Source organism: Ostrinia furnacalis, unplaced genomic scaffold, assembly GCF_004193835.3.
Source record: "Ostrinia furnacalis isolate ACB-3 unplaced genomic scaffold, ASM419383v2 OfSCF1245, whole genome shotgun sequence".
Classification (NCBI taxonomy): Eukaryota; Metazoa; Arthropoda; class Insecta; order Lepidoptera; family Crambidae; genus Ostrinia; species Ostrinia furnacalis.
The window spans coordinates 352,576-374,811 of NW_021131484.1; the positions used below are offsets into that span (position 1 = coordinate 352,576).

The following is a 22,236-nucleotide window of genomic DNA, read 5'->3' on the forward strand; positions in this document are numbered from 1 at the left end:
GAAACAAACGAACATTTTTATAATCAACCTGTATACACCACTTAATTTACGTTCTCAGGCCCAAATCGTGGTGCTAGCGGCTCAAATCCTCTGGTCGGAAGACGTGGAAGCGGCGCTGGCCAGCGGTGGTGGAGACGGCCTCAAGCGAGTTCTGGCTCATGTAGAGAACATGCTAAACATATTAGCTGACTCCGTGCTGCAGGAACAACCTCCGCTGAGGAGGAGGAAACTTGAACACTTGGTGAGTCAATAAAAACGGAAAAAATGTTTTAAAATTTTAGTATTTTTTTCTTAGGTATAAAAGTATTGCAACCTTCTACCGAATACCGAACGAGTTCCGTACGTCACAGCATAGGGAATAGGTACAGTCAGCATCAAATAGTTCGTGACGCCCAAAAAGTTGACAACACAACCTTATTCCAATTGTAACAAAGACGTGTTGCGGTAACAACAAGTGTCCCAAATATTTCGATATTTTATTAGGCCTGTTAATAAAAGGAATGGTTTTTACTTTGTGTAGTTACTTACTTCTTCTGCCTCGCCTTATCCCGTTACGTGAGGTCTGCTTTCCCAATTATGCGCCGCCATTTAATTGTCTCTTGTGTAGTTACTAATATATTTACTTTCTTTCAACAGATCAACGAGTTTGTACACAAGCGTACGGTGACCCGCCGTCTGATTGCCTCCGATGTGAACAGCCCACGCAGTTTTGAATGGCTCTGCGAGATGCGATTCTACTTCGATCCTAGGAATAACGATGTAAGTATAGCGAGCTAAAAATTTGTAAACTTGTAAAAGCATTTCGGAAACGTAAAAGCAGCACGACGAACGCGCGACAGATGCGTTGCCGAAAGTCTCATACTATGTGACAACGGATGCATGCCTTCATATTATAAAAACGCCACTGCCGCGCTGCAGTCGCGCTACTAATGCCCTAATGTGAAAGCGCTCTAACGATGAACGGGGGAAACTGAACTGGTTTTTCTCATAACTTAACATAAATTATCTTTTAATGGTAATTTGTCGCTTTTAGGTGCTCCAACAACTTACAATCCACATGGCCAACGCCAAATTCCTCTACGGCTTCGAGTATTTGGGCGTCCAAGATAGGCTTGTTCAGACACCTCTAACAGACCGATGCTACTTGACCATGACACAGGCTCTGGAAGCCAGGCTTGGAGGATCGCCATTTGGTAAGGAAACTGACTCACTTACATTCCATGTTCTTATTTTTATTATTATTATTGTATTTTTTATTTATTTTTTTTACTCCAATTTTTATTTTTTTGGTTTTTTTTTATTTTAACTAATTTTAATTTATAATGTTTTAATTTTTAATGCAATTTTCTTTTTATTTTGTATAATTTGCCCTTACGTACAAAAAGACGCCCACTGAAAATCAGTGTCTTGGCAGAGGGGCCAAGACGTCACTGAGTGGGTGGACTTTTTGACAACTTTATTATTATTTTTTCCTTTTTTCTTTCTCCTTTTGATGTTTGTGATCTAAAATGATATGAATGTATTTATTTTTTACTAGTAAGTTGTCAAATAAAGATTTTTCTTTCTTTCTTTCTTTCTTTCTTTCTTTACTGCTTTCTTTCTTTCTAATTGAAAAAATGAAAATGTTTTATTTTATAAATAAAGTTGATGCACAAAGTATTTTGGTAACCATCCTTTTAAGTATAAGAATACCTGTAGTAGGAGGTTACCGCTCTTCCAAAAGTATTAACATACATTCTTAGTTAGTGTGTTTGAGGTGTATTGAGTGAATTTGTGTGTTGTATTATGAGTGGTGTATTGAGTGAATTAGTGTATTGTGTTGTGTGTGGAGTGTTGTGTGTATTATAATAATATGTGTAGCAATTTATTTAATTTAATTTATGCAATTGGTTTAGATACATCAAAGATAAGAATAAATAATTTTATTACTATACAGTACAAAAGAGATGAGAGCAGATAGTTTTTAACGCTAAATGTTACTAACTTTATTTTTAATTTCAGGACCGGCTGGTACCGGTAAAACGGAGTCTGTAAAAGCACTCGGAAACCAACTCGGTCGTTTTGTGCTAGTATTCAACTGTGACGAGACCTTTGACTTCCAAGCCATGGGTCGTATCTTCGTCGGTCTTTGTCAGGTAAGACAAGGTGACTTATGTAGCTGTAATAGGAGTAAATTTGCATTAAAAATTCACAGTCTGATGTGCTATTAACTGCATTAGTTTCTATTGACCGTGGTATAAAAAGATTGGTATGAAAATAATAACGTTTGCAGGTGGGCGCTTGGGGTTGCTTCGACGAGTTCAATCGTCTCGAAGAGAGAATGTTGTCAGCCGTATCGCAGCAAGTGCAAACCATTCAAGAAGCCCTCAAGAGTCATCAGGAGGGAGACAATACAGGTAAACAAATTGACTATTTATTGCTAATAATGTCTTTCACTGTCAAAACCAGGCTCATGGCGAAGTAAACGTGCTATTGGCAATAGACAAAAATGCTAACTATAGTTTCATAATGACCAAACTTATGAGATATCTAACGTTCGTCGTGTTTTTCTTCAGCCAAATCTATCACAGTGGAACTGGTCGGCAAGCAAGTGCGTGTAAGCCAGGACATGGCCATCTTCATCACCATGAACCCTGGATACGCGGGTCGTTCCAACCTGCCCGACAACTTGAAGAAACTGTTCCGCAGTCTGGCCATGACCACGCCCGACCGACAACTCATTGCTGAGGTCATGCTGTTCAGCCAAGGGTTCCGAACCGCTGAGAAGCTGGCGTGCAAGATTGTGCCTTTCTTCAAGTACGTAGAATCTATTTTCTTGTGAATCTAACATAGGTTGATGGAGAGAACCAATGCAGAGACTTGTGACTCTATTTGATTTCTGTTTGAAATTATTCCGTGTGACTAATTTTTCTAATACTTTTTTCAGACTTTGCGACGAGCAACTGTCGAATCAATCTCACTACGATTTCGGTCTGCGAGCTCTCAAATCTGTGCTCGTTTCTGCCGGTAACGTCAAGCGTGACCGCATTCAGAAAATCAAGGTTAGCTCACATTTCTATCCATAATATATCAACGTTCCTTGATATCCTAAAGATAAAGATGTTAATCCATGTTTTTTGTAGGAGAACCTTATTGAACGTGGAACCGAAGTGCCAGATGAGGCATCCATAGCAGAATCGCTGCCAGAACAAGACATCCTGATTCAATCAGTCTGCGAGACCATGGTGCCCAAACTGGTCGCCGAAGACATCCCGCTACTGTTCTCCCTTCTCAACGATGTGTTCCCTAACGTTGGATACACCAGGGCTGAAATGACTGGTCAGCAACTACATTCATTTTAAAAGATTAAGGCTGAGTTGCACCATCTAACTTTAACCGTGACTATAAAGATAACCGGCGTATTTTGTATGGAGATTGACAGATTTTTGACGTTTGTTAAAGTCAAAGTAAGATGGTGCAACCCAGCCTAAAATTTTTGGAATCCTTCCTTTGTTTTTTCGTGCTGTCCTCTTTATTGCCAAATTATACTTTTTCAATGATGACGTTGACTATTTTTTAAAGGTTTGAAGAACGAAATCCGTGCTGTATGCGCTGAGGAATTCCTCGTATGCGGAGAAGGCGACGAACAAGGATCTACCTGGATGGACAAGGTACACTACGATGTCTTAATTATTATTCTACATACAATTTAATGCTAGAATTGGGAAATTGATCAATATTCGATGTAATTTACTCCATCAAAGTTATTCCAGCTAGATTTTAATTTTATCAATTAAGATCCAATGTTCATCTCACAAGTGGACCGTCATAATGCACAAGTGGATATTCCGTTCAGCACTTCGTCTCCGATCACAACATGACCATTAAACAATTTAACCATTTTAACCGAAAGGTGACGGTGTAACATCATATTTTTAAGATGTGCGAAGATAAATTAACAATATTAAAATTATAAATTCATAATCATAACAATTTAACATTATTTGCTTTATCATATTTATTTTGTTTCGATAATGCTGGCCTACGTTGTTATATGCAGTTATAAATTACTGTATTGATTGATAAAATCTATACAAGTTCTTTTGATCTCAACTTGACAGTTAGATATTGCATTAAAAGTTCTAAAGCTTGTTCAAAATTATGTATACGATAACGATTTCACGATATCGTTTCGAGTTTGTATAACATCGTAACCCAGAGTTGTCGAGCGCAACGTACGAATATCATAAGTAGTACGTGAGTGTGAATGCATATGCGTTTCCATGCTAACCCGCTAACGGCACATAGAAGCTGGGAGCGGCGTCTCGCGCGCAACACAGCACCTGGATAGAGAAGGTCAGTGGCGCCCGCTCCGTGCCCTCACATCACACTGTGTACTTGTGTTCTATGTTCTGTGTCTGTGTTCGTCACTGCACTGTGTACCGTCACGTTCTCTTGTTGGGCTAAATCCGTATTTTGCAGCCGGTTATGGTCGTTTCAATATGTAGGGTTTGGGTCAACTTTACCTATTGTCGCTTAGTTTCAATTCTTTCTGCATTTAAATCTTAATATTTTCAATATCGCATCTGGCTGCAAAATACTCTTTTTATTATGATGTTGTGTTCCTGGAAGTTTTGCTAGTTCTTTTTAGCTTGCGGTTTGTATTTTACTACGATAGCTTAGTCAAAGGCTAATAGAATTTACTTGAGTGCTGTTTTCCAAATACTTTTTTTAAATATTAAAAATCTGCTCCTAATATTTTTTAACTCTACCTGTTGCTGCTTCTCCAATAAGGTGTACAACACATTTCATTTTTCATTAGATGGTAGCACTCTACATTGCCTTAAAAAGTCTAATATTCATTACGTAATTGTATACTGTCTGTTAAGCCAAAGATACGTGCTAACTCTTCTGCTATTTGTTATTAGTTTATTCATAAGTCCAGTGCAATTCATAAGTCACTGGACTTATGAAACTGACTTTAATAAATACTAATTATCAAAAATATGTGTGTAGGTCCTACAACTGTACCAAATATGCAAACTCAATCATGGTTTGATGATGGTCGGACCTTCTGGAAGCGGAAAGTCTACGGCATGGCGCGTACTGCTCAAGGCTTTGGAAAGGTAGGACTAAGATCTTATAAAATAATTGTTCTGTTTATAATCAGTGTTAAAATGTATTGTCTATGAATTAAGATTGGAAAATGTACAGCTATGTTTAATCTTTTGTATAGATTCGAGGGTGTGGAAGGCGTCGCGCACGTAATCGACCCGAAGGCAATGTCGAAGGAAACTCTGTACGGTGTACTTGACCCCAACACCCGTGAATGGACTGACGGTCTCTTCACCCACATACTCAGGTAAAGGATACGTAAAATTATCCATTAGTTCGATATTGAACTTATCTATCATAAACTCTGTGCATATGATTCAACTACGCTTCGTAATAAATGATTTTAATCGTAATGTTCAACTCCAAATAGGAAAATCATCGACAACGTCCGTGGTGAAATCAACAAGCGTCAATGGATCATATTCGACGGCGATGTGGACCCCGAGTGGGTAGAAAACTTGAACTCTGTGTTGGATGACAACAAACTCCTGACGCTTCCCAACGGAGAGCGTCTGTCTCTGCCGCCTAACGTGCGAGTCATGTTTGAGGTAAGAAACTGTTTCAAAACTAAAACTCGTGCGCCATAGACGATAATAGTCATCTACCCGCAGTCATGATCCGAGTTTCACTTCTATTCCAAGAATGGAGCTAGCTAGCTTTTTTACAGTTCCTCTATTTTGTACATTACAAAATCGTGAATTTGCTTGTAGTAAAAACATTGGTTTTAATTCCTAGTCAATGTGATGATTGAATTTTACAGGTGCAAGATCTGAAATACGCAACGTTGGCCACCGTGTCGCGTTGTGGTATGGTCTGGTTCTCGCAAGATGTGCTCACCACCGAAATGATCTTCGAAAACTACCTGATGAGGTTTGTATTGGTTTCATAGGTTGTTTCACTTGTTTTTATCTGAATAGGAACAAAGTTTTTTAAATAAATTCCATTATTACAGACTAAGGAATATTCCTCTGGAGGACGGCGAAGAAGACTCCTTCAGCATCGTAATGGCCGCTCCAACAGCTGGCGGTGATCAGAATGCTACAGAGAACATCCTTTCGCCAGCTTTACAGGTCACTATCGTCTTCCCTTCATATGTTTTTCCACCCTTGTAATTATTATTATAAGCATGTCATCAATATAAATATTTGTACAGACCCAGAGAGATGTAGCCGCGATCCTACAGCCATTGTTCTTCGGCGATGGTCTTGTAGTCAAGTGTCTAGAGCGCGCTGCTTCTCTAGACCATATCATGGATTTCACCCGCCACCGGGCTCTCTCATCTCTACACTCGATGTTGAACCGTGGCGTGAGGTAAACTGGACTACTAATAATATCTATCTTAAATTATTTTGATCAGATCACACTATAATCGAGTACTCTTCCAGGAACATTCTGGGATACAACCGTCAGCACCCAGACTTCCCTGTTACTAACGAGCAATTGGAAGCATACGTGCCTAAATGGCTTGTGTATTCACTGCTATGGTCGTTCGCTGGTGACGCGAAATTGAAGGCAAGTCATTGTTCTAAAACGCGTGTAATAAAGTTATTACTTGATCCAAGTGATCGTGTTACTAAATCGTGTCTTTATTTTTAGGACCGCAATGAACTTGGCGACTTCATTAGATCTGCAAGCACGATGCAGCTGCCCAATTGCGGTGCTAATCAGCACATAATCGACTTTGAGGTAACATTTTCCATTTTATGTTCAACAAATGGTGGTTAATTTTATTATACCTTCCTTGCAAGCTACATAAGTATATTCATTTGTAAACAGGTATCAATAACCGGTGAATGGGTGCCGTGGTCGGCTAAGGTGCCGCAGATTGAGGTAGAGACCCACAAAGTAGCCGCACCAGATGTAGTTGTTCCAACGCTGGACACGGTGCGCCATGAAGCCTTGCTGTACACTTGGCTGGCTGAACACAAACCACTGGGTAAGATTTCATCGCCTTTAAAATAAGTTAATAACGGCTATATTAAAAAAATATTGTAACCTGAAATGGTTAGGGCCGGCCATAATTTGTAGTATATTGCAGAACTGATTAAACGTGAAATAAATGAGCTCTAAGTGGAAATCGTCGGTAGTTTTGATAAGACATCTTCAATAGCGACAAACCGATGACTTCAAGATAACTACATTGCCTGTATGAAAAAAGGTGTGGAACATTTTCTTTGACGCTCCAAAGCAATTAGCTGAAATTAATTAGTGATGAAAGTAGTCATTATTCTAACCCCTAAGGTTACTGACAACGTCTCTCTTGTTTGTTATCGACACGACAAGAAGAAGAAAAGAATACTGGAACACACAAGTTTTATTATAAATTGATAGACAAACAAGCTACAAACCTAAATCAATCCTAAAACTATTACAAAAAATGAAACCACAAATGTTAAAGTTATTGATAGTCGGCCGTTTGGTGTAGTGGTTCGAAACAGACTACTATTCCGGAGGTTGCACAGTACAAACATTTGTGTGCATGAACATATGTGTTTGTATTGGACTGGGTGTTTTCTATGTATAATTTTAGTTTAATTTAATTTTAATATTTAATTTTAATATCCTTGGACATTTTACACTGCGCCTCTAGTCCCAAACTAAGCAAAGCTTGTACTATGGGTACTAGACGACGGGATAAACATACTTAAATACTTTTTTTTTTGTAAATACATACATATTATACATAGAAAACCGTAATAATATTATACATAGAAAAACATAATATGTATGAAAAAAAATGGTATTTAAGTATGTTTATATCCGTTGTCTAGTACCCATAGTTACAAGCTTTGCTTAGTTTGGGACTAGAAGCGCAGTGTAAAATGTCCAAGGATATTTATTTATTTAAATTCAAATTCATTTATTCATTGCATCATGTAGTACATTGGATGTTAATTTATATGTATTGTATTACATAGTTCTCTGCGGCCCGCCCGGTTCCGGCAAAACCATGACGCTCTTCTCGGCGCTTCGAGCGCTGCCCGACATGGAGGTGGTCGGCTTGAACTTCTCTTCGGCCACCACGCCCGAGCTGCTGCTGAAGACCTTCGACCACTACTGCGAGTATAGGAAGACGCCCAATGGCGTGGTGCTCGCTCCAGTGCAGGTTTGTTGAAAGTCCAATATTCTATGAGACAAGAAACATAACTTTTATTCATCTCTTAGGCCCAGAACAGACGGTGAAACGCGACTGCAACGAAACTGCAAATGCTAGTTACTTTTGAATTGCATCTAAGTTTCTGCCACAGCGTCCGTTGAAAGACCACACATGACGCGACTAGTTTGAAACTTTCAGTTTCCGTTTCATTCATCAGAATCATCACAAAGTTGCAGTTTCGTTGCAGTTGCGTTTCACCGTCTGTTCTGGGCCTTACTACATTGCGTGGATAACCCGAAATAGTCTTAATTTTAGTTGGCTATAAAATTACATTTTTAAGCATTGATTTCAAATAAATTATCCTCAACAGAGTTCGAGACTTGTTTATAACATAGTCCCCTGCTTGTTGAGATTCGCACTTTGACAGTACAAAAAAGTATGGTAGTACATCCCCATTTTACGAAATAAACGTCATTCACATAATTTGCCGTTTCCGATGTTTTTCCTCGAAAAATATCTTTGAACTAGTTTTGTTAAGTAATTTATATGTAATTTATCTAGCTCGGCAAATGGCTGGTACTGTTCTGCGACGAGATCAACTTGCCTGACATGGACCAGTACGGCACGCAGCGTGTGATTTCCTTCCTCCGACAGCTGCTTGAACACAAAGGATTCTACAGGGCTAGTGGTAAGTATTTTACACCTACAACACATTGACATCCCGAATCTAATTTGGGATAACGCATAGGTACTGCTCGATGCTCTTTTCCCTTCACGCTATCCCTCGCTTCCTACAATTTTTTCCCCGATCCATCCCTTCTCACTGTCAATTCTCCTTCTGAGGCTTGACACCTTTATAAAGACGTTGCTTCGCGTCAGGCTGCTCTCGTTGACTTAAAACATTAACGCTTCGCTTTATTGTGTGCCAGGTGCGTACTCGTGCTGACTCACAGACAGTTGGTTTATTACACTTAAACTTAATATAAACTCTCTTATTAGATCACTCGTGGGTGCACCTGGAACGCATTCAGTTCGTGGGCGCGTGTAACCCGCCGACCGACCCGGGCCGAAAGCCCCTGTCGCACAGGCTGTTACGTCACGTGCCCGTCATCTACGTCGACTATCCTGGAGAGACTTCATTGGAGCAGGTGCGTGTTACACACGACAGTACTACGAGCTATCTATGGCACCTTTTGCCGTTATAATGGGGACTGTTTTACAACAAATTCTTTCGTCCCAGATCTATGGCACATTCACTCGTGCAATGCTCCGAATGCAACCAGCCCTGCGTGGTTACGCGGAACCTCTAACCCAGGCCATGGTGAAACTGTACTTGGCGTCTCAAGAACGCTTCACACAAGACATGCAACCTCACTACGTGTACTCGCCCAGAGAAATGACCAGATGGGTGCGCGGTATCTGTGAAGCCATCAGGTAATATTTTAAAACATAACTTGACGATTTTGTCAAGCTTAAAATAGCAATAGTGTTCCTGGAACAATTATGCTATTGATTTGCAAATTTTAATGGCATCTGTGTTCAAGCTTCAAGCTGTTTTTTTATATTGTAGATAAAGACTACTACTAAAGTCTCCATGATTTACGTCTAAATAATTTTATCACATAGTTTTAACAACTTCTTTGTTCATCGACAGGCCTTTAGACAACTTGTCAGTAGAAGGTTTGGTTCGCCTCTGGGCTCACGAGGCACTCCGTCTATTCCAAGACAGACTGGTTGAGGATTCTGAAAGGCAATGGACTGACGAGAACATCGACAATGTCGCTATGAGATTCTTCCCAGGTTCGTTGTGAAATTATTCTATTTATACCAAAGGTACTACTGTGAATTGACATTCAAAGAACTTTGTGCTAATAATCGTGTATTCTTTTGTAGGCATAAATCGAGACCAAGCGCTTGAGCGCCCCATACTTTACAGCAACTGGCTAAGCAAAGATTACGTGCCAGTAAACAGAGACCAACTCCGCGAGTACGTCAAGGCTAGACTGAAGGTATGCACAACCTTGATATGTCTTTGTAATAGCGGTAACTATAATTTTTTTAGGTCCGAAGAACTAACCCCGGCTTAGAAATCAGAAAAAACGGTATCAGACTACGAAATACTTCTTTATTTTACTTCCAAATCTTACGTTACGTTGTTAATTACTTTTTACGTCACGCATACACTATCTACTTGAATTCTGTATAAGGGGACCTTTTTTGTATGAGACTACGATATTTCTATTTTTCTGCAATGATTTCTCTATTGAACTCTTTCCCCCTTACTAATAAAACTTACACGCTCGTTGAACAGTGTTTTAAAGTGACGTTTAGTATGGAAATGTCATTTTAAAACAGTGTTCAACAACTGTGTAACTTTTTATTAGTAAGTGGGTTTATTAATAACACTGACCATGACCATCTTATTCGTTTGCCCCAAGGTGTTCTATGAAGAAGAGTTGGACGTACCTCTAGTGCTATTCGACGAGGTATTAGACCACGTGCTGCGGATCGACCGTATCTTCCGCCAGCCGCAGGGCCATCTCCTGCTTATTGGTGTCTCGGGAGCAGGAAAGACCACGCTCAGTCGCTTCGTCGCCTGGATGAACGGACTTAGCATCTTCCAGATCAAGGTACGTTCATAATTCGACCTTTTAACACTAGTATGAAACCCACATGCTATGTTTACGCCAACTAAGAGTGAACCAGAAAGCGAAAGCAAATAGACAGACATCTACATATTGATGTATTTTGAAGACATGTTTACTTCTTGGAGCCGACCTCACCTTAATTGTTGTAGTTGTATCTAACACAAAAGTTGGAACAGCAAAAAAATTTTAACGATTTTATCTTTAAAAAAAAACGTTTTATTAATAGGTCCACAACAAATACACTGGTGCTGACTTCGACGAGGACTTGCGTACTGTTCTGCGCCGCGCCGGCTGCCGCGATGAGAAGCTGGCCTTCATTCTCGATGAATCCAACGTGCTCGACAGCGGTTTCCTTGAGAGAATGAACACGTTACTCGCCAACGGAGAGGTAAAAAAACTAAACGGATTTTTAAAAACTTTGAAATTAACGTTTGAATATACATGTATTTGCTAAGGGTATTGAGTCTCCTTGGAGTAGTCTTGAATAATTAGTTGCCTAATTTAAAAACATTTGTCATAGCTCAGAATCTCTTTTTGTAGGTCCCTGGACTGTTTGAGGGCGATGAATTTGCGGCTCTGATGACGCAATGCAAAGAAGGTGCGCAGCGCGAAGGATTGATGCTCGATTCCAATGATGAACTTTACAAATGGTATGTACCTTCCACTCCTCAACTCAATCCTGCCGACAAGTAACGTCTTAATTACACCAACTACCATCATAGCTTTTCTTCATTGCCACAACGTGTCGTCGTGATTTTCATAAGCGATCAATAGAAAAACATTTAGTTACTGTAAACGGCCACATCGCGTCATTCATCAGTCATCAATTTTTTTTTTAATAGTCCCAAACTAAGCAAAGCTTGTACTATGGGTACTAGACAACGGATATAAACATACTTAAATACTTTTTTTTTGTAAATACATACTTATTATACATAGAAAACACCCAGTCCAATACAAACAAATACGTTCATGTACACAAATGTTTGTACTGTGCGGGAATCGAACCCGCTACCTCCGGAATAGTAGTCCGTTTCGAACCACTACACCAAACGGCCGACATTCATTCATTCAGTCATTGTGAGCGCTATGTAAACGTCTTTACTCGTAAGGCCCGGTTTCCACCAAGGTCGAGCAGAACGAAGCAGAGAAGTGTTTAGAATAACCAATCAGATTTCATTATTTCCACTTCTCCTGTCCGCTCTGCATAACTAAGCCCTACGCCGCGCTGCCGCCACTATCAAATTTTCACTTTGTGTTTCTGAGTTTTGTGACTGTATTAGTACATGGCTTTGTTCGTTTCCCCAGGTTCACCGGGCAAGTAATGCGCAATCTCCACGTGGTGTTCACAATGAATCCTTCCTCCGAGGGCCTGAAGGACCGCGCGGCTACGTCACCGGCGCTATTCAACCGATGTGTGCTCAACTGGTTCGGTGACTGGAGCGACGGTGCTTTGTACCAGGCGAGTTCTTGTTTTTATTTTGGCCTTTATCACCTTGCGTTAGAGTCCAAAACAATAAGAATTTTTAATGTAATAAATCTGGTATTAGAATAAAAAATCAACTTTTGACAAGGCAAAATTCTATATTGATTGGATAATCTTGAGCGTTTACATACCCAATTTACGTAGAAAATAGTCTACTATTCGTATTTCATAGTCTTTGACAAATGTAACATTCCACAGAGGTTAAATTACAATAAGAGCTAGAAGCAAATTTACGGCTAATTTCGCAAACATATTTCCATAATAAGTGGGCAAAGAGTTTATGAAACGCATGGACATATTTCCAGCTACTTGCGGCATGATCGGAGCGCGGCCGTCACACCACGTCGCGGGCTTTCTAATACTTATGTATTTACTAAATTGATTTTTTTTTTCTTCATATCAGGTGGGCAAAGAGTTCACCAGTCGCATGGACTTAGACTCGGCAGAGTACGTGCCGCCAGACCTATTCCCAGCGGCTTGCGGTATGATCGGCGCGAGACCATCGCACCGCGCCGCCGTCGTCAACGCCTGCGTGTATGTGCACCAGACCTTGCACCAGGCTAATGCAAGATTGGCCAAACGGGCTAACAGGACCATGGCTATTACGCCTAGGTATGTTATATTTGAATAAGTACTTCCTAAGTTATACACGTGGCATGAGGCGTAAGAAACAGGTCCTCTAGCAAACATAGTGTAAAGCATAGCGTGTCGATGTACAGACAAGCTTAAGAAGAGGGCTGACAGCAACTTAATAAAGAAAGCAAGACATCTGACTGAAAGAAGAACGGGAGATTTTCATTGGGTGAAACGATGATGATAAAGGAGAAGCATTTAATACATTTGAACAATAGAACTTTTCGTGCTCAAGCACTTTCTCTAAATCAGCTCCTCAGAGTTTTGCAGCCCGCTCGTGACGTGAAGGTTCACAATGTGTTAAAGTATTTTTCAAAGAGAAATACTAAGGGTTCGGACAATATTTTCATTGAATAATTTTTCCGACAAGGGTGTCAAATTGACTGACATGTTTATCGTATAGTACAGTCCACTATGAAAATTAGCTGTTGTTTGTTTCAACTACCTATTTTAAAGTTTTTTGTCACTTTCTAAGTGTTGAATTTTATGGAATTGGGAAAGAAGTACCGAGTTTTAAGCGTTCATGAGCAGACATTGCAGTTGAATATTCAAGTTCTGAATTTGATTATTGATGAATAATAAAATAAATCCTGCTAGCTCGATTGATGTTTTAATTTAATTTATTTAAACCAGGTTACCTATAATAATATTTTTTCGTTAATTTATGAAAATATCAAATTAGCCCGTAATCCTGAATCCTGATACATAAAGTTAGCCTATTAATTTAACACAGGTACGACTGTACTCAGTGTTGCACTATCAAATGCAATTGACGCGCCTCTATGCCAGGGTTTTTATGTTCCTGGTCAGGCTATACCTTATTGAGACTAGCGAGTCTCAACTGACTTGTGACGTCACCTGTGGTCACGCCCCCTACAACATTCTTAATCCTCATGAAGCACATTAGTCACGCATACTGAGAGTATTTCATCGCCTTTACAGACACTACCTAGACTTCATCCAGCAAATGGTGAAGTTATACGCGGAAAAGCGCGCTGACCTTGAAGAACAACAGCTGCACTTGAACGTGGGCCTGGGCAAGATCGCCGAGACCGTGGAGCAGGTTGAAGAAATGCAGAAGAGCCTCGCCGTCAAGTCGCAGGTACAGTCCCGAACACAAAAATTTATAGACGACATGATTTAGTCCGAGTTGTTAAGGTTTAATTTCCAATAAAAATGTATAGTATGTTTTTGCACATACTGCCAACCCTACTGCTCCTTGACAACAGGTCGATCGCTTTTGTATTTGTAATAAGTGCAATTTTGCAAAAAATAGGTAGGTGTATGCATATTCTGTAGCCTGCAGTGTATAGTTTGGATCTTGGTTGGTACTGAGATCAAAAACGGCTTATTTATGTGTGCGCTCTAATGTAGAGTCAACATCAAACAAACAACTCGCGTGGATAACATATAATCCCAATGCCCATGATCATTGTCATATATTGACATTTTAGATCGCTGTCTTTCTGACACAAGTGACACATACTGGAAGTAATAAATTAATCTTTACACTACATTCATTCTTCAGGAACTCCAAGCTAAGAATGAAGCAGCCAACGCCAAACTTAGGCAGATGGTAAAAGATCAGCAAGAAGCCGAAAAGAAGAAAGTAGAAAGTCAGGAAATCCAGGTCAGTCTTAGTAAACATTCTTCTATTAGAGCCATGTATTAAAGAAAATGATATTAAATTGGTTTTTGAAATCAGGTTGCTTTAGAAAAACAAACAAAGGAAATTGAAGCGAAGCGACGAGACGTAATGGCTGATTTGGCGCAAGTGGAGCCGGCTGTCATCGAGGCGCAAAACGGTTTGGTCTTCATTGTCTTTCTCGTAGAACTTATATACGTGTCTAAATTGTTGTTTTGTCTTGAACTAATCACAGTAATGGCTTTTAATAATATAATAAAATTCTCGAGCCTATTAGGGCTTATAAAATAATGAATTATTTGTTCTGACATTGAAAACTAAAGTCATTACTGAGATTCAGAGTAAATAACGTTACCCCCTAGTTAGACCCCTTAGTAGATAGAAACCAAAACTGCTTGTCATTAGATTCATTATGAAAATCACGAAATCACTTGGTCACTAAAAGATGCCTTATACTTCTGTAACAATTGTATAATTTCTTGTCAGAAATTATCGTTTTAACTTGCAACAAGATCACGATGCTAGCGGTTAGAGTGAGAAAGCAATGCGATAAGAAAATTAATAACAAAAAGATTCGCATTGGTAGCTTTGATATTTACAATGTAGTCTGTCTTTTGAAACGCTGATTTCTGACAAAGACACTAGTGTAAAACTCGAAGACGTATAACAGCGGTGCGATCGATCAAGAAGCAACAGCTAGTGGAGGTGCGATCGATGGCCAACCCGCCGTCGGTCGTCAAGATGGCGCTGGAATCCATTTGCACGCTGCTGGGGGAGAAAGGAGACACGTGGAAAGGCATCCGCTCCGTCGTCATGAAGGACAACTTCATATCCACCATCGTCAACTTCGAGACCGAGAACATCACGTTAGTTGTTGCAGTTTTCGAGGGTGTGACGTGTCGTATATTGCAAAGTTTCATTGATGTTTTCTAAAGTAATATCACAGAAACGTATACAAACTTGTAAAACCTCTCCAAATACTTGTCTCGAAATTAGCTGTGTCAAACTACTCTCAAGAATAAGAGACAAGCCTGTGATTGATCTAGATGTAGCAATTCTACCAATCATAAGCTTAAATCTTTTGAGTTAGAATCAAGTTTCGAGCGCGTTTTATAATACGGACAAAGTACTTAAATGTGACATTAATGCTACTTATTTATTGAATTGTTATAACTGGCCATTAATTGCGACATGTCACACCCTTCTTATTAGCTAGTATGTACTTAATTATGGGATAATTATGTTTTGGAATGTATAGAAATACATTTTAGATAGCAAGCATACTTCATAATTATTTTATTGGCAAAGACATTTTAACTGTACACACAATGTTGTTATGCAATTATGATGATATGTTGTATTTTTAGCTATTACACATTTTATTAAGTATTTTGATTGTTCTGCAATGTTCTGTTAGTTGATATTCTTTTAATCAAATAGTCATACTTCGGGCTATTTTAATATTTTCTTTTATTGTGAATGATGTCATGAATTCTTGTAACCGTAATAATTATAATCTTGTAAATAAGCTAAGCTCGCTTGCATTATGTGACTGTTGTTATTAATAACGATGAAGTTTTACGTAACGCTGTGATCACTGTATTGTACAATGGCATCTGTGTAAGGCACACTAATAAGAAGTACTCGTGACTAACCCGCTAAGCATCGTCGTGAACCAAAATTATTAACAGTTAACTATTTTGTTACATTTTTACTATTCCTTATTTTCAGACTACGGTTTTTACAAAATTATGTAATGGGGGCTCTAGATTAGACTTATCGTATTAGTTCCATTTTCTTTTTCGATTTATATTCTAATTGGTCATCGAAACGGAAAACAGAGCTGTACTCGTTGTCTATGATGCCTTCACTCTTTGAATAAGAATAACTATCAATTTCTTAACAATAGTAAAATAATAACGCCAGCCGCATGTGTCATAGATGCTAAAACGCCTTTTTTGTTTCTCTCTTTTTTTGTACTCTCTCGCTCTCGCTTCGTGCTGGTGACGGACGCGACACGGACGCGGCGGCGGCGACGTTTAACTAAACAGCGGTGAAATCGATAAAGAAGCAGCACTTGGTGGAAGTGCGATCGATGGGCAACCCGCCGGCGATCGTGAAAGTCGCCTTAGAATCGATTTGCCTACTTCTCGGCGAAAACGCGACAGACTGGAAAGCGATTCGAGCCGTCATCATGCGAGAGAACTTCATCAACAGCATCGTCTCCAACTTCTCTACCGAGGACATAACGTGAGCACCGCGCTTGTTTCATCCTTCCCATCCCTCACCCACGTACACTCCTCCCTTTTTGGTTTGAAGGTAGACTGCAATAACATGAAACCCGCTTTCAATATTTAGATTTTCCATGTTTTGTGCTTGAAGCATGCTTGTGCACGAGTATGATGTTTCATTTCCGTGCCTTATATCCTTTTGGCAAAGATATAAGGCGCGTTTGGAATGGCATGTTTGGTGGTGGCTTATTAACCCACTCATCCGAATTCGAATGAACGTAGATACAAAAGTAGTAGACTGTCCTATCTAGTAGATTGATTTCTCTTTAATTACTGAAACTTGATGTAGCTCTCTGTAATAAAATCTTACTAAAATATTTCAGCTAATACTACAACACACTTCAGAAACTCGCGTAATCAACAAGATTTGATTTAACATTTTATAAAAAACTTGCTGATTTTTTCGGAACCTATAAACGAAGAAATCCATTACTTATCATGTTTATTACAAATGTCATCTGAAATTGATAGCGTAAAATCCAAGGACATATTTTGAACCATCAAAATAATTCGTATATGAAATCATACAAATCGCCAATAATGATACGATTTGTGCGAACTCGTAAGCAAATTGTATTTCTGATTCAAAAATACGCTTCCTGTATTTGTCGCTATTAAAGTAATCAGCAACGAAGGCAGTCAGGCGGGTGCATGAATGTATTTGCCAATAAATAATGTTATCGTTACTTAGGCTGTTGAAAGTCACTATCGGCAGTGATCCAATTGGCTTTTTACTTTTTGTTCCTCACTTTTTTGTTCGTTTGCTATCTAATGTGTCTTTCTATAAAGAGTGAGACATTGGATTCTTTACCTTGAGTTTTGTTTGCTGTTTGGTAAGTGACGTCCTTTATGTATATTTCCAATATTCGGATGGTTTTGCAAAAAAAAAAAACAGGATTGCATGAAATTGGCAATGAATTTAGGAAGGGTTAAAGTCATTCGATCAAGGGGTATGGTTCATTGACATTGCACGTAATGCACGAAATTTATTTGACCAGTGTTTAATTTGGTGAGCGTTGTTAATCAATTGTTTGTTTGCCAGTGACGACGTTCGCGAAAAGATGAGGACTCGTTATTTGAGCAATCCGGATTACAACTTCGAGAAAGTGAACAGGGCCAGTATGGCTTGTGGTCCTATGGTCAAATGGGCTATTGCTCAGGTAAGAGCTAAATCTGTCTTAATAGAACCTTAGATTTTGGATCATACTCTTGTAAGGAATATAAACACACACTTGTCATGCAGATTGAATACGCGGACATGTTGAAACGTGTGGAACCGCTTCGCAACGAGCTGAAGGCTTTGGAAGACCAGGCCCAATACAACGTGAAGGCTGGCGACGAAGTGCGTGATCTGATCGCACAGCTGGAGAAGTCCATCGCGTCGTACAAGGAAGAATACGCGCAACTCATCAGCCAAGCACAGGCTATCAAGACTGACCTGGAAAATGTACAAGCAAAGGTAAGAATTTGAATTCCCTTGCCAGTCGCGAAATCTAATTGTCTATAGGACTTTGCCAAAATCAGCTAAAACCTAAACTTATTTATTTCAAGACAATTCCAAAGGAAAAAATAAAGGGTTAGAAACATAACCCTTTATTTTTTCCTTTGGAATTGTAAATGTTTTATGAGTCATCGAAGCACTAATATTGCTAGACTAATGCCCGTTTTCACCATTAATCCCTAATTTTTAAGTGACCCATACGAAAACAAAATTCCTGTTATGTGTTACCCCGGGGGTCACTTAAAAATTAGAGATTGTTGGTAAAAACGGCATAAATCTATGTGAGTTGCGGGTATTGACAGCTCATAAAAAACACTGTCAATATGATTAACTAGTTTTAAATGACCTATCACATTCCTTGTTGACAGGTCGACCGATCCATAGCCCTGCTCAAGAGCTTAGTGATCGAAAGGGAACGTTGGGAGTCTAGCTCGGAGACGTTCCGCTCGCAGATGAGCACCATTGTAGGCGACGTGCTTCTGTCCGCCGCCTTTATCGCTTATGGGGGATACTTTGACCAACATGTAAGTATACGAAGGGTAGCAACTAGTACAGTCAGCATCAAGTAGTTCGTGACATCCAAAGTAACCAAAAAGTTGACAAAACAACCTTATTCCAATTGCAACAAAGACGTGTTGCGAAATTATTGGCTACTTTGGGTGTCACGAACTATTTGACGCTGACTGTATAATGACAGTTCGTTCCGTAGGCTACGATACGTATCGACTTCTCTTGATTCACGTAAGAATTCCTGATTCAGACAGCCTGGCTTATCTCTACATAGTATAAAACGACATCGCTTAGTCTGTCTCAACGCAACGGATTTTGACTCTTTGTCAATAGATAAAGTGATTCAAGAGCAAGGGTTTATAAAACAATATCAGGCTCGTAATAAAACTAGGACTTATTCCGAGCACCTAAGCAATCCACGTACCTGTTAGTATCCTATCAATGTATTGGTGCTCGTCTCGTAAGTAATAAATAAAATTAAAATTGTGTTCTCGTAGAGTACCTTAGTTAGACACGTGATGTTCTGAAACACCACTACTGATTTAATACACTTATAACTATGTCCACATCTCCACAGTACCGTCAAAGTCTGTTCTCGACTTGGACGGCACACTTGGCGGCCGCTAACATCAAGTACCGAGCGGACATCGCCCGTACCGAGTATCTGAGCAACCCAGACGAGCGGCTGCGCTGGCAGGCGAACGCGTTGCCCACTGATGAGCTGTGCGTCGAAAACGCGATTATGCTCAGAGTAAGTATCAATGAAAGATTCACGAAGAATATTAAACGTCATATACCGCGTAAACATCGCTTAAATCGAGTACCTGAGCAACCAAACTCATGAGCTGTGTGTCGAAAACGCATGTATGCTTAGACTGACAATATTTTATGCCATGACAGATACTTCTGATCGAATGAATGAACAAATTCAATGGTTTCGCTTAGTCTTTGCAGTGTTGTGTCACGTGTGACATATTATGCCTAAGTGAGCTTCTGTAATCTGCGTGTGCACATCTTCTATATCTATAAAAGCGAAAGGTCATTGATTGACTGACTTACTTATCACGAAATCTCAGAAACTACAAGTGCTAAAAGTCTCAATTTTTGCATGGGGGTTCCTATTAGAACGTAGGTGCTCACTAAGACGGGATTTTGCAAAATTCAACCCCTAAGGGGGTAAAACGGGATCCACGCGTACGAGGTCGCGGGCGGCCGCTAGTACCATATAATTTTTGTTTTTTCTCTCTTTCAGCGCTTCAACCGCTACCCGCTCATAATAGACCCGTCCGGCCAAGCGACGGAGTTCATAATGAGGGAGTTTAAGGACCGCAAGATCACCAAAACGTCATTCCTGGACGATTCCTTCAGGAAGAACCTGGAATCAGCTCTGCGTTTCGGAAACCCGTTGTTGGTACAGGTGAGTTGATATGGGAATACATTTTTGAAGTGTGATCAAATGGTTCTATCATTTAGCATCTACTACTCAAATATATCAAATAATATGTTAATGATTTCCTTTTGTTTTTGCGTAGGACGTGGAGAACTATGACCCCATCTTAAACCCGGTATTGAACCGAGAGCTCCGCCGTACTGGCGGCCGTGTACTCATCACGCTCGGAGACCAGGACATTGATCTGAGTCCTTCCTTCGTCATCTTCCTCAGCACCAGGTAATTAACGCACATAACCAAGAATTTTTAGATCGTTAACTATTGTAAAAGACCAACTGAAGAAGATAAATGACGTCATGCTGTTATTTATCTTCGTTTCACAAGCAAACGTCTTAGAAAGTCTCTCTCTCTCCCGTTTTTCCTTACTTCTTCTTGCTCTCTTCCTGCCTACCTTTTCTCTCTCTCTCTCTCTCTCTCTCTCTTCTTGTTTCTTACCCCTTACATACATATTTGTTTGTATTAGACTGGGTGTTTTCTATGTATAATAAGTATGTATTTACAAAAAAAAAGTATTTAAGTATGTTTATATCCGTTGACCAGTACCCATAGTACAAGCTTTGCTTAGTTTTTGACTAGAAGCGCAGTGTAAAATGTCCAAGGGTATTATTTATTTATTTTCCTGCCTTTCTTTTCTCTCCTCCCCTTTAACCTTCCTCTCTCTCTTTCTGCCTTTCTTACTCTATTATAGTCTTAACGCTAGTAAATCTCCACAGGGACCCAACAGTAGAGTTTCCTCCGGACATGTGCTCGCGTGTGACGTTCGTGAACTTCACTGTGACGCGCTCGTCGCTGCAGTCACAGTGTCTGCATCGCGTGCTCAAGGCTGAACGACCTGACATTGACACTAAGAGATCTGACCTACTCAAATTGCAAGGCAAGTGGTTTACGCGTATGATATAGAAACTTATGCTTCCCCAACCTATCTGGCCACGTGGCCAGACAGGTTAGGTTTCTAGGAGTGCGGGTTAAATCATCCATTTGTCTCTGGTATATTAGAAAAGTACATGCTCCTACAGTGGAGACCAGATTCTGCTTAGAGAAAGAAAGTAATAAAATATTCACGAGTTATTTTCCATGGAACGTACACAATGTATTTTTTCAACTATGAACAGATATGAGGTCATATTGATTCGTCGCTACATTAATATGTGTAGATGAAACCAAGTTTATGATTATATCATTTGACCATAATATTAATATTGTGTTACCTGTTTAGGTGAATTCCATCTCCGTCTGCGTCAACTGGAGAAATCCCTGCTCCAAGCTCTAAACGACGCAAAGGGCAAGATCCTGGACGACGACTCCGTTATTGCCACCCTTGAAACTTTGAAGAAGGAGGCCGATGACATCGGACAGAAGGTCAGATAGATAAAAAAAGGATTTTAAGTATCGTTTGATGTTAAGTTTACTTTTATATTAATAACATTTTCGTTATGTTCTTATTTTTAGGTGGAAGAGACCGATAAAGTCATTGGTGAAATTGAAACCGTTAGCCAGCAGTATCTGCCGCTATCTCAGGTAAGTTTCTTTCTTATTGAGCACCCAATAAATTATTTATACAAAGATTATTATAGGTTTACGGAAATATGGCGCAAATTAAAATTAATGAAGCAAAAAGGCAAGCCATATTCGATCAACTTACTAGATGTTATGACGCAGTTCTGTGTTTAAAGTGTTTCAACCATAGAGATATAGAGAGATATAGAGAAATTCACACACATAAAGTAATCAAAATATGTGCTCATTATTATTCACTGCGGTATCAGTACTCAACGTTCGAATAATCTTTAGTACTACGCAAGCAATCTAAACTGTTTAGATTATGACACTGACACACACATCATTGCTGTCACGAGCAATGTGTTCTGTTTTTGGGCATAT

The 22,236-nt window shown here is 39.6% G+C and overlaps 1 protein-coding gene across 10 annotated transcripts in view; it reads left to right on the plus strand.

Annotated features, from left to right (window-relative positions):
• The window catches only part of Dhc64C (dynein heavy chain, cytoplasmic), a 56,835-nt gene that overhangs the window by 23,520 nt on the left and 11,079 nt on the right, over window positions 1-22,236 (plus strand). For 5 of the 10 annotated variants that reach the window (XM_028303505.1, XM_028303503.1, XM_028303508.1 and 2 more), the window contains exons 35-77: window positions 59-241; window positions 637-759; window positions 1,034-1,193; window positions 2,002-2,135; window positions 2,273-2,396; window positions 2,556-2,796; window positions 2,927-3,041; window positions 3,123-3,318; window positions 3,562-3,650; window positions 4,288-4,335; window positions 4,996-5,105; window positions 5,216-5,341; window positions 5,465-5,642; window positions 5,855-5,964; window positions 6,047-6,164; window positions 6,248-6,405; window positions 6,480-6,606; window positions 6,691-6,780; window positions 6,871-7,030; window positions 8,013-8,200; window positions 8,753-8,879; window positions 9,191-9,339; window positions 9,432-9,625; window positions 9,846-9,991; window positions 10,085-10,200; window positions 10,630-10,821; window positions 11,066-11,227; window positions 11,380-11,489; window positions 12,148-12,301; window positions 12,729-12,937; window positions 13,901-14,060; window positions 14,487-14,588; window positions 14,664-14,763; window positions 16,655-16,853; window positions 17,937-18,054; window positions 18,138-18,353; window positions 18,764-18,919; window positions 19,483-19,656; window positions 20,158-20,322; window positions 20,438-20,574; window positions 21,069-21,229; window positions 21,572-21,714; window positions 21,805-21,873. In XM_028303505.1, coding sequence (XP_028159306.1) covers window positions 59-241; window positions 637-759; window positions 1,034-1,193; window positions 2,002-2,135; window positions 2,273-2,396; window positions 2,556-2,796; window positions 2,927-3,041; window positions 3,123-3,318; window positions 3,562-3,650; window positions 4,288-4,335; window positions 4,996-5,105; window positions 5,216-5,341; window positions 5,465-5,642; window positions 5,855-5,964; window positions 6,047-6,164; window positions 6,248-6,405; window positions 6,480-6,606; window positions 6,691-6,780; window positions 6,871-7,030; window positions 8,013-8,200; window positions 8,753-8,879; window positions 9,191-9,339; window positions 9,432-9,625; window positions 9,846-9,991; window positions 10,085-10,200; window positions 10,630-10,821; window positions 11,066-11,227; window positions 11,380-11,489; window positions 12,148-12,301; window positions 12,729-12,937; window positions 13,901-14,060; window positions 14,487-14,588; window positions 14,664-14,763; window positions 16,655-16,853; window positions 17,937-18,054; window positions 18,138-18,353; window positions 18,764-18,919; window positions 19,483-19,656; window positions 20,158-20,322; window positions 20,438-20,574; window positions 21,069-21,229; window positions 21,572-21,714; window positions 21,805-21,873 — 6,237 coding nt within the window. Of the gene's footprint in view, window positions 1-58; window positions 242-636; window positions 760-1,033; window positions 1,194-2,001; window positions 2,136-2,272; window positions 2,397-2,555; window positions 2,797-2,926; window positions 3,042-3,122; window positions 3,319-3,561; window positions 3,651-4,287; window positions 4,336-4,995; window positions 5,106-5,215; window positions 5,342-5,464; window positions 5,643-5,854; window positions 5,965-6,046; window positions 6,165-6,247; window positions 6,406-6,479; window positions 6,607-6,690; window positions 6,781-6,870; window positions 7,031-8,012; window positions 8,201-8,752; window positions 8,880-9,190; window positions 9,340-9,431; window positions 9,626-9,845; window positions 9,992-10,084; window positions 10,201-10,629; window positions 10,822-11,065; window positions 11,228-11,379; window positions 11,490-12,147; window positions 12,302-12,728; window positions 12,938-13,900; window positions 14,061-14,486; window positions 14,589-14,663; window positions 14,764-15,273; window positions 15,470-16,654; window positions 16,854-17,936; window positions 18,055-18,137; window positions 18,354-18,763; window positions 18,920-19,482; window positions 19,657-20,157; window positions 20,323-20,437; window positions 20,575-21,068; window positions 21,230-21,571; window positions 21,715-21,804; window positions 21,874-22,236 lie in introns of all 10 variants that reach the window. The other 5 variants (XM_028303506.1, XM_028303509.1, XM_028303511.1 and 2 more) reach the window with 3 other exon arrangements.